Source organism: Dipodomys ordii, unplaced genomic scaffold, assembly GCF_000151885.1.
Source record: "Dipodomys ordii isolate 6190 unplaced genomic scaffold, Dord_2.0 Scaffold68, whole genome shotgun sequence".
In the NCBI taxonomy this organism is placed as follows: domain Eukaryota; kingdom Metazoa; phylum Chordata; class Mammalia; order Rodentia; family Heteromyidae; genus Dipodomys; species Dipodomys ordii.
Genome location: NW_012267284.1, coordinates 5,916,628 through 5,926,713, shown reverse-complemented (window position 1 = coordinate 5,926,713; position 10,086 = coordinate 5,916,628). Strand labels below are relative to the sequence as shown.

The following is a 10,086-nucleotide window of genomic DNA, read 5'->3' as shown; positions in this document are numbered from 1 at the left end:
GGGGGGTCCGGTCGTGGGGCCTGAACTCTGGGCCTGGGCACTGTCCCTCAGCTCTTCAGCTCAAGGCTAGCACTCTACCACTTGAGTCACAGCGCCACTTCCGGCTTTTTTTTCTTTTTGTTTATGTGGTGCTGAGGAATCGAACCCAGGGCCTCAGGCATGCAAGGCAAGCACTCTACCACTGAGTAATCTTCCCAGCCCCTTCCTGTTGTTTTCAACTTCACCAATTTTTCTGCCTCTAAATTCTGGCCCACTGAATTTTCACTTTCAGTTATTGATTTCCAGCTCTGAAATGTCCAAATACGTCTTCTCTGTATCCTGCTTGGCTTTGTGAGACTTCACATTTTCCTGCCATTTCCAGTGTGCAGTGCATGCTGGGAGGAATTTGTGATGGCTGCTAAAACTCTTGCCCAGGAATTCTCACTCCAATCATCTCAGTGCTGCTGTCTGCTATCTTTTCAAGTCAGGTCACCCAGATCTCAGAATGAGAAATGATTTTCAACTGAAATGTGGCATTCGGGGTCTGGTAAGACTCTGGATTTCATTTAGTCATGGATAATACGGGCAGAAATCACTGAGTAGTTTTAAATACTTGATTTTCAAAAGACCACAGGCTATTTGTAGAACATACAAAAAGGCTTACTTACTAGTAAGGTTCTCCGTTTTTCAAGAAAGTATCTTGTTCCTTTGGGCTTGCACTGGCCTTCAACTCCTTCACGATGACTCTTGCTACACTGGTACCAGTGTAAACCTCTCCAAGAAGGACCTAGACACAGAGCATGGCTTTTTATCAACATGGTGAGGAAACAGAACACAGGAAAACAAGTGAAGCAACAAGATGGCCTTTTGTTACTTTATACACTAACTCACAGAACGCTTAGAAACCTCCAGTCTGCCAAGTGCTGGTGGCTCACACCTGTAAATCCTAGCTACTCAGGGGGCTGAGATCTGAGAATCGCAGTTCAAAGCCAGTCCAGGCTGGAAGGTTCATAAGACTCTTAACTCCACTTAACCATCAGAAAACCAGAAGTGGTGCTGTGGCTCAAGTGGTAGAGCACTCACCTTGAGCTGAAAAGCTCAGGGATAGTGTCCAAACACCACACGCACGCACGCACACAGAAACCTACAGTGGGCAGCTTTACATGCTTGTAAATCCCAGCATTCACGCACACACGCACGCACGCACACAGAAACCTACAGTGGGCAGCTTTACATGCTTGTAAATCCCAGCATTCAGGACTTGGCGACAGAACTGAAAATTCCAGGCCAGCCTGGACTGTACAGCCTGGGAAGCAGAAAGAGGATATGGAAGAACACAGGAAGGAAGGTGGGGAAGGGGAGATTCAAATACTTTTCAACGAAAGAGCCATTTTAAACTGTTAGCTAGATATTTACAACATTCATACATTTTAAAGTACTCTATCTTTTCTATTGTAAGATTAATTGCAATCTCATAGGAAAAAACCATGATACTACAGAAAAGCAATTTAGTAAGTTCAACTGGAAGGTAACTCAAAATGATTGTCAATGCGTTAGCTAAGTTGTTCATCTGTGGCATGCCTGAGAAAATAAGCTGACTAATTGCCAAGGGAAACAAAAACAATGTTTCAACAGTATCAGGTCTGTAATTTCTACCAAAGCTTGAGTCAAAAACACAGGAAAAACATGCATTGAAATGAAAAGGATACCAGATGACAGTGAGCTCTGTCATTTAACTAGGTTTTTACTTCAATAAGAGAATGATCAACTTCCTTTTAGAATACTTTAGCATTCATAGAAAAGTAGTTCCATTTCAATGCTCCAGAACTCAGTGTGTATCAGGCACGTAAGGACAGAAAGCTGAAGGGAAATCCTGCTAACTAAGGAAGTCATGTTCAGTGTTGCAATTAACCAGCATGACAACAAAACCTAAGATGTCAACTTCCAAAGTAAGGAGGACTAAAAGAGGGTGGTCCACCTGGACCTCTTGCCTCCATCTCCACCATCGGTATGGTTGGTGCTGGATACCTGTAAGGACCATTCACATCATATCTTGACCTCTCAGTAGTTTTGGCTGCTGTCCGACCAACTTTCCTGCAGCCTCAGCAATCACTTTGACGGGTGTGGATGAGCTAATCATTTCCTTCCACTCCAAGCCCCAAGTCTTGCTTCCCCTCTAGCACTACCCAGAGTCCATCTTCATCCACCTCAACGAAGACTCTACTAGACTCATCTGCCTTCCAAAGCCATTACTGGTACCCCTTTCCCACTGGGCTTCCTTACTCCTGGCCCTCACAGTCCTGGTCTGTCCTCTGCCCTATTACCTAAGCCAAACCCTAGGGCCAGCCAACAACACACCAGGAGGAGGGAAGACCATTTGTCACAGTGACTGCTCTCAGCCCTCCAACTCCCTAGCTGATCCACCTTCCTGGGCAGTTTCAGGCTTTCTCCTGTTTAAACTTTCAATAGATGTTTCCACTGCTCCTGTCAAGGGAGGAGCTGGTCTCCTGTCCTCTGAGAGCACCAGGCAGGACTTCCTCATTTACCACACCCACAGCAATGTGCCTGTGCTCAAGCACATGCATACACGCACACAAACACACATATACCTGCCTCTGCCCAGCTTGTGCACCACCTCTGTGCCACAAAGATTCAGCTCTTTCAAGGCCCTTCTCTCCTCTACCCCATCTAAGCCTGTCCTCCATACCAACAGGAAACTGCTTCTCACCCTGCAGCAAGGGGCATACCCAAAGGCTCTCCTGAACTACCCTCTGGATACCCCAACATAGCTACTACTCCAATCCTCTGCTCCTTTTGCAGATGAAACTGAGAGGTGTCTAGAGGCAATGCCTCTTCTCAAACCCATTCCTGTGCACTGCTGCCCCAGACACCTCCCCTCCAGGACAACAATGAACTCATACTGCTGATGCCTAGTTCTCCCACTCCTCCATCCTCCTTTCTGTAAGCCAGCACTATTTAAACTGATCCTCTTGTAGTCCTTCTCCACCGGTTCCCGCCTCACAGTTAACCTCAGTCTCCCCTGCTCCCCTAGTGGTGCCAGCCTTCAGCAGCAGAGCCACAGGCACCTTCCACCAATTTTCTTTTATTTGTATGTTTTATTTTTGTCGGTTGTGGGGCTTGAACTCAGGGCCTGAGTGCTGTCCCTGAGTTATTTTGCTCAAAGCTACTGCTCTACCACTTTGAGCCATGGTGCCACTTCTGGTTTTTGAGTGGTTAACTAGAGATAAGACTCACAGGAACCCTTCCTCCCTGGCTGGTTTCAAACTGCAATTCCCAGATCTCAGCCTCCTGAGTAGCTACAATCCTAGGTGTGAGCCACGGGTGTCCAGCTTTGCCTCTCTCTTCTTTATTATGAAATTCCTCACAATTTCCCCTACATGTACTGCTTGCTTGCTTTCTCTTTCATTTATTGCCTGTCCTGGGGCTTAAACTTAGGGCCCAAGCACTGACCCTGAACTTCTTTTGCTCAAAGCTAGCATTTTGCCATTTGAGCCATAGCACCATGTCTGGCCTTTACTGTTTATGTGGTTTTGAGGAATCGAATCCAAGGCTTCATGCAAACTAGGCAAGCACTCTACCACTAAGCCACAATCCAGCCCCACTTACTGCTTTAACGCATCTACACATACTAGCTTCTCCCAGGTTCCCATGTGCACCCTGGAACCTACCTGTTGACTCTGGCTTTGCATTTCTAGCCTCCTGGCTGATCCTACCATATAGACATGCAGCAGTCACCTTATTCTCACTTAGCCCAGGAATTCCAGCCTGTCTCTTGCCTCTTCTTCCATTCTTCCAGTTAGCCCCAAAACAGGCACAACGGCTGCCCCTTTCCCCTAGATTCCACATCTGTTCCCAATCTGATTCATACCTTCCCCTCCTGCCCTCCTTCCCTCTCTCCTAGCAACCTCACCAGTTCTACACTTCAGCATCCAGCCTGTCTGGCTCTCCACAGCTCAAGCACTGGCACTCCAGGTAAGCAGGTGATGTCACCCATTTCTCAGCCACCACAGCAAACCCCTCACTGCACCCAGCCAGACTGTATATGCACCCAACATCAGTACCTACAGTTCTAAAGTGGTTGAGGCACTAAAAGGAGTAAGAACAGGGAGAAAATAGAGAACAAGAAAATAACAGAATTTCAGGACAAAAGGCTTTTTTTTTTTTTTTTTAAGATTTCTAGCCCACTTCTCTTCCTTCTGTCCTCAGAAGTTTCTGAAGTGTGGTGTGTGGTGTGCTTGTATGGAATCTTAGCTACTGGAAAGTCTGAGAAAGGAAGATTGCAGTTCAAGGCTAGTTCATCCCAAACTACATGGGAGACTGAAATCAGGGATGCCAGGCCTAACTGGGCAGAAAAACCTGTGAGACTGCATCTCCATTAAAGGGACTCTGAATGTGGTGGCACATGGTTGATTCCAGCAGATTAGGAATCAGGTGCGTGTCAGGTGGGAAGTGAAACACTATCTTAAAAGTAACCAGTGCCAGGAACCAGTGGCTCACACCTGTAATCTTACTCAGGAGGCTGAGATCTGAGGATTGCTATTCAAAGACAGCCCAGGCAGAAAAGTGTGTGAGACTCTTATCTCCAATGAATCAGAAAAAAGCTGGAGGTGATACTGTAGTACAAGCTACCCTTGAGCAAAAGAGCTGAGGAACAGCACCCAGATCCAGAGTTCAAGGCCAGGACCAGCCCCCCCCAAAAAAAAACCAACACAGTGAAAAACAGGGCTGGAGGCATGGCTCAACAGCACCTTGCCAGACAAGCAAGCACAAGACACTGAATTCGAACTCCAAGTACTACCAAACCAAAATAAGGCAAAAAAAAGGCTCTGAGTTGAGTGCCAGAACAGTTGGCTAACCATGTATTAGGCCCGAGTTCAACCCCCAATGCTGAGGAGGGAAATCAAATATTTTTGCTCAGATGTGAATACTGATGTCCCCTAAAAACACTGTTGACATCACAAGACATCAAATCAGCCACGTGTACCTTCATCTTGGATGTCTCAGGCTCTAGAACTGTAGTTTCACAGGCTACTCAGTTCATGGTATTTCCTACAGTAGCGTGAAGGGACCAAGACAGCTTTGTGAAGTGGTGATGCTCACAGTCCTGCACAGTGGCAAGGTAGTGTGGAACAAAACTTATTACCATGTGTAGAGAAGATGAACTGTCACGTGACATGGTCTCCCTTAAAGTTCTGAGCTATACAATCATAAGGAAAAAAATTGAAGTGAAGAACTTTTTACCTTTCCAAACCAGCCACTTCCAATTTCCTGAATGTAATTTAGGCTGTGGCGGGCAACTTGTGACTTTAAACCTTCTGTAAAAAAAAAAGAAAAAAAAGAGAAATAATTAATAAGGATAAGGCTTAACTAAAATAAAATAAAACAAGTACTAAATATATAGTCTCTGAATTACAAATGCTGAAATTAATGCTGTTTTAGCTAGAGGCAGAAACAAACACATGAGGCACTCTCTAGAATGAATAATAGTAGTAATAATAACAATGGCTGAATAGTCCCAAGCTTGTTTTTTCTGGTCTAGTAGTTCTTGTATGAGGATCCCAGCAAGTGGACCTATACAGATACAATGGCAGTTCCAGATGAAGAGTGAGGAAAAAAGTAGGTGAACACTCAATGGCTAAGCCAGGTGATGGTGGCTCATGCCTGTAATCCTAGCTACTCAGGAGGCTGAGATCTGAGAAGCTTGGCTTGAAGCCAGCCCAGGGAAGAAGGTCCATGAGACTTTAATCTTCAATTAAATAGCAAAAGCCAGAAGTGAAGCTGTGGCTCAAGTGATAGAGCACCAGCCTTGAAAAAAAAAGCTAAGGGACAGTGCCCAGGCCCTAAGTACCAGCATGGGGGGGAGGTGCATTTGCTGTTTCCTATTCTATTTTATAAGGAAGGAAAGTGCAGCTCAGAGACAGGGCTCAGTACCAGCATGGGGGGGGGGGGGGGGGGGGGGGGGAGAATGACATTTGATTAGAAAAAGGCCCAGCTCTACTACTAGATGACTTGAATTACACATCCAAATTGATCAGTAAACTCCAAGCAACGTTAAACTCACAGGGATCCTCAAAGATACATTATAACCAAACACACACAACCAGAGAATCTTGTCAGCAGGTAGACAGAAGTGACACATCATGAACATGGGATCCTAAATAAGACTACTCCTCAGAGATCGTGGAGACAGAAGGCAATAGACTCACAGAATAAGGTGCCAAAGAGAAGGTCTGTGGGCTAAGAATTGTGCATCTGGCAAAACCATCCTTTAAAAATGAAGGAGAAGCTGAATACCTACCAGTGGCTCATGCCTGTAACTATAGCTACTCGTGAGGTGGTAAGTTACAACAGAGTTGTTTTTAATGCCATCTAAGCTCTATCAGTCTAAACGTCACTGCTGCAAACGTAGGATGGCACTTGCGATCTTTACCTTAGGCACTAAGAAAACATCTAAAACTGAGGAGTCAAAATGGCACACAAAGCCAGGCACCAGTGGCTCATGCCTAAATCCTAACTACTCAGGAGGCTGAGATATGAGAATCCTGGCTCAAAGCCAGCCCGGGCAGGAAAGTCCATGAGACTTATATCTCCAATAAACCACCAGAAAGCCAGAAGTGGCACTGTGGCTCAAGTGATAAAGTGCTAGCTCTGAGCAAGAAAGAGAGTTGAAGAGCTGAGGGACAGTGCCCAGGCCCAGAGTTCAAGCCCCACGACCATCACCACCAACAACAAAAAGACATACAAGATGGTAATACTAGTTCCTGTAACATTTCAGGGGTCTATTCTGCAGAAAGCAGAAAGCTACTCCTAAAACTCACACGGATTGCAAGGGATCCCAGATAACCAAAGGAATCAAACTAACAAACAAAAACCAAGATGGGAGGACTTACCCTACTCTATTTCAAAACTTACTTTCAAAACTAAAGCTACAGTAGCCCAAAACACTGAGATTCTGGCATGAGGACAGGCAGCCATATTGATCAGTGGAGAGTCCTTCAAAAATAAATACAAACAAGCTGGATGCGGTGGCTCACGCCTGTAATTCTAGTGACTCAAGAGGCTGAGATCTGAAGATCAGGTTTCAAAGCCAGCCCGGGCAGGAAAGTCCATGAGACTCTTATTTCCAATAAACCACCAGAAAACCAGAAGTGGCACTATGGCTCAAGCAGTAGAGCCCTTGCCTTGAACTGAAGAGCTGAGGGATATAGTGCCCAATCCGAGTTCAATCCAAGTTCATGCCCCATGACCAACAAAATAAATAAATAAATAAATACATGGTCAAATGTTTTCAAAGAAAGAAAAAGAAAAGGATAAAAAGCTGGGTGCCAGTGGCTCACACCTGTAACACAAGAGGCTGAGATCTGAAGATTGCAGTTCAAAGCCCATCCAGAAAGCAAAGTCCATGAGACTCTTATCTCCTATTAGAGATAAAAAAGCCAGATGTAGAAGCAGTGGCTCAAGTGGTAAAGTGCTAGGTCTGAGCAAAAAGGAACCCAGCAACCGCATCCAGGCCCAGAGTTCAAACCAAGGCAAAAACAAAACCAAACAAAAAAAAAAAAGGTCAAGCTGGCCACCAGTGGCTCACGCCTACAATCTTAGCTATTTGCAAGATAGAGATCAGGAAGATCAAAGTTTGAAGCCAGCCAGGACAAAAAGTTCATGGGACCCCTATCCCACCAATCAATACGTTAGGTGCAATGCACACACTATTATTCCAGCTACATATGAGATTGAGATCAGGAGGATTGTGGTTCCAGGCTGGCCTAAGCAAAAAAAGTTCACAAAACCTCAACTCAACAGAAAACAATGGGCATGGTGGCACATTTGTCAACCAAACTACATGGGAAGCATGAATAGGATTGTACTCCCAGCTAGCCAGATAAAAAGTGAGGCCATATTTTAAAAAATTATGAAAGCCAAAAGGGCTAGCGAAGTGACTCAAACAGGGGAGTACTTGCCTAGCAATTACAAAGCTCTAAGTTCAAATTCCAGCACCTCCATGCCTCCGCTATCCTCACAGAAAGAGTGCCAAGCAAACCAGTGGAAGGAAGACCAGTGTCTTCAAACACTGCTTTGGGGTACTAAAAACCCATCTGTAAAAGAATTAAGTTAAGTCCTTACCTAAGTCCTTACCCTTTACCATATAAAAAATTTATTCAAAACGGATCAAAGAATAAAATTTAAGCTAAATCTATGAAACTCTTGACCTTGGATTTGCAACAGCAAAAAGTATAAACAACCAAAGGTAGGGAGGGGGGATAAACTGACCTGCATTAGAAGTATACTATTAAGTTTCTGCAAAGAGAGCCTGCCTAGCAAGCACAAGGCCCTGAGTTCAAACCTCAGTACCACTAAGTAAATACATAAATACAATGGTACTGGGACAAAGGATAGACTGACGAAAACAACAGACAGCTGAGAACACACACACACACACACACACACACACACACACAAACAGAAATGAAGAAATGAGTAAGGAAGGTCAAACAATTGATATCATACTCAAAAAACTCAACATAGGGTATGGACTAATATTACAACAAAAGCACATAGGGCCAGGGGAGAAGCTCAATGTATGCCTACATACACAAGGCACTTGGCTCAAACACCACTTTCACCAAAAAAAACCCACCCAGAAAAGTAGAAAACGCAACTCAATTTTTAGAACAGACTATTCAATTTTGACATCTTAAGACTGCTAAGAGCTAGGCACGGGTGTCACACAACTGTAACATTTGTCAGCAACAGAGGAAGAAAGATCTTGAATTCAAGGCCAGCCTCAAAAAAAAAAAGGAAAAAAAAAAAAGACCGTTACATTGGCTACATTAAAATCGGAAACTCTTGTTCACCAGAAATTTCTGTCTTGTGACTGTTATGTTTTAATTTACCATTCTGATTTCCTTTCCTGTGTGTATCTTTTTTAAGTGGTCATGTCCTGGTTTCCTTCCAGTACTGCCAAAAATAAAAACAACAACAATGCAGGACGATACTCTTACCCACAGAAGGCTGGAACTGTGACGGGGCAGGGAGGGAAATTGTTGGTACTGACAAAGTGAAGACCTCGGCAGGTGACTGCACAGAGGGCGTGTCTTCTGCTGGTGGTGTAAAATCAATCTCATCATCAAAATTATCTTCAAATTCCTAAAATCAAAGGTAGCAAGTATTAAAAATCAGTTACCAACATTTAAGATGCAATATTTACTCATCAGAAACAGGTTGATAGTAATACACACACACCCAATTCACCTTTATTTCAAGTAAAAATCATATGCAGTTGTGCTAATTCTAAAGATCTGAATAAGTAAGATTTGACAATAAATTACACAATACTTTATGTAACTTTTAGAACTGATGGCTTGAAATGAAATGTAATTTAAAAAAAAAATCAAGGAATTGAACATGGAAATGTTCTTCCAGGCGTAAAAGGCTACCTTTATACTGTTTGAGTTTAATTAAGTTTAAAAATTACTTTCACAAAGCCAGGTGCTGGTGGCTAATGCCTGTAATCCTAGCTACTCAGGAAGCTGAGATCTGAGGATCGCAGTTCAAAGCCAGCCCAAGCAAGAAAGTCCATGATACTCTTATCTCCAATTAACTACCAGAAACTGGAAGTGGCACTGTGGCTCAAGTGGTAGAGCGCTAGCCTTGAGCTGAAGAGCTGAGGAACAGCACCCAGGGACAGAGTTCAAGACCCAAAACTGACCTCCCCCCCCAAAAAAATTACTTTCACAAACCTCTGCATATTAGATCAAGCAAGACAAATTAATTTTATTTTTAAATGAAGTTCTAATTGCAAAGTGTCTTCCTAATAATAAAGACAGTTAAACTCAGAAAAGATTCTTTTCCTTTCCCTCCCTCCCTTTTAAGAGACTGGAGTTTGAACTCAAGGTCTTGTGCTTACCAGGCTAGTGCTCTACTGCTTGACTATATCTCTATTCCTTGGGGGTGGCGGTGGTGGTGGTGGTGGTGGTGGTGGTGTGTGTGTGTGTATGTTTACAAGGCTGGTGCTCCACCACTTGACTATATCTCTAGTCCGTGTGTGTGTGTGTGTGTGTGTGTGTGTGTGTGTGTGTGTGTGTGTGT

General features: G+C 44.0%; 1 protein-coding gene across 1 annotated transcript in view; it reads right to left on the bottom strand.

The window, feature by feature from the left end:
• Lmtk2 (lemur tyrosine kinase 2) overlaps window positions 1-10,086 on the bottom strand; it is a 114,375-nt gene that overhangs the window by 40,047 nt on the left and 64,242 nt on the right. The window contains exons 3-5 of the mRNA XM_013023402.1: window positions 9,000-9,144; window positions 5,242-5,315; window positions 648-766 (exon numbers count right to left, since the gene is read on the bottom strand). Of these exons, the coding sequence (XP_012878856.1) occupies window positions 648-766; window positions 5,242-5,315; window positions 9,000-9,144 (338 nt within the window). The remainder of the gene's footprint in view (window positions 1-647; window positions 767-5,241; window positions 5,316-8,999; window positions 9,145-10,086) is intronic.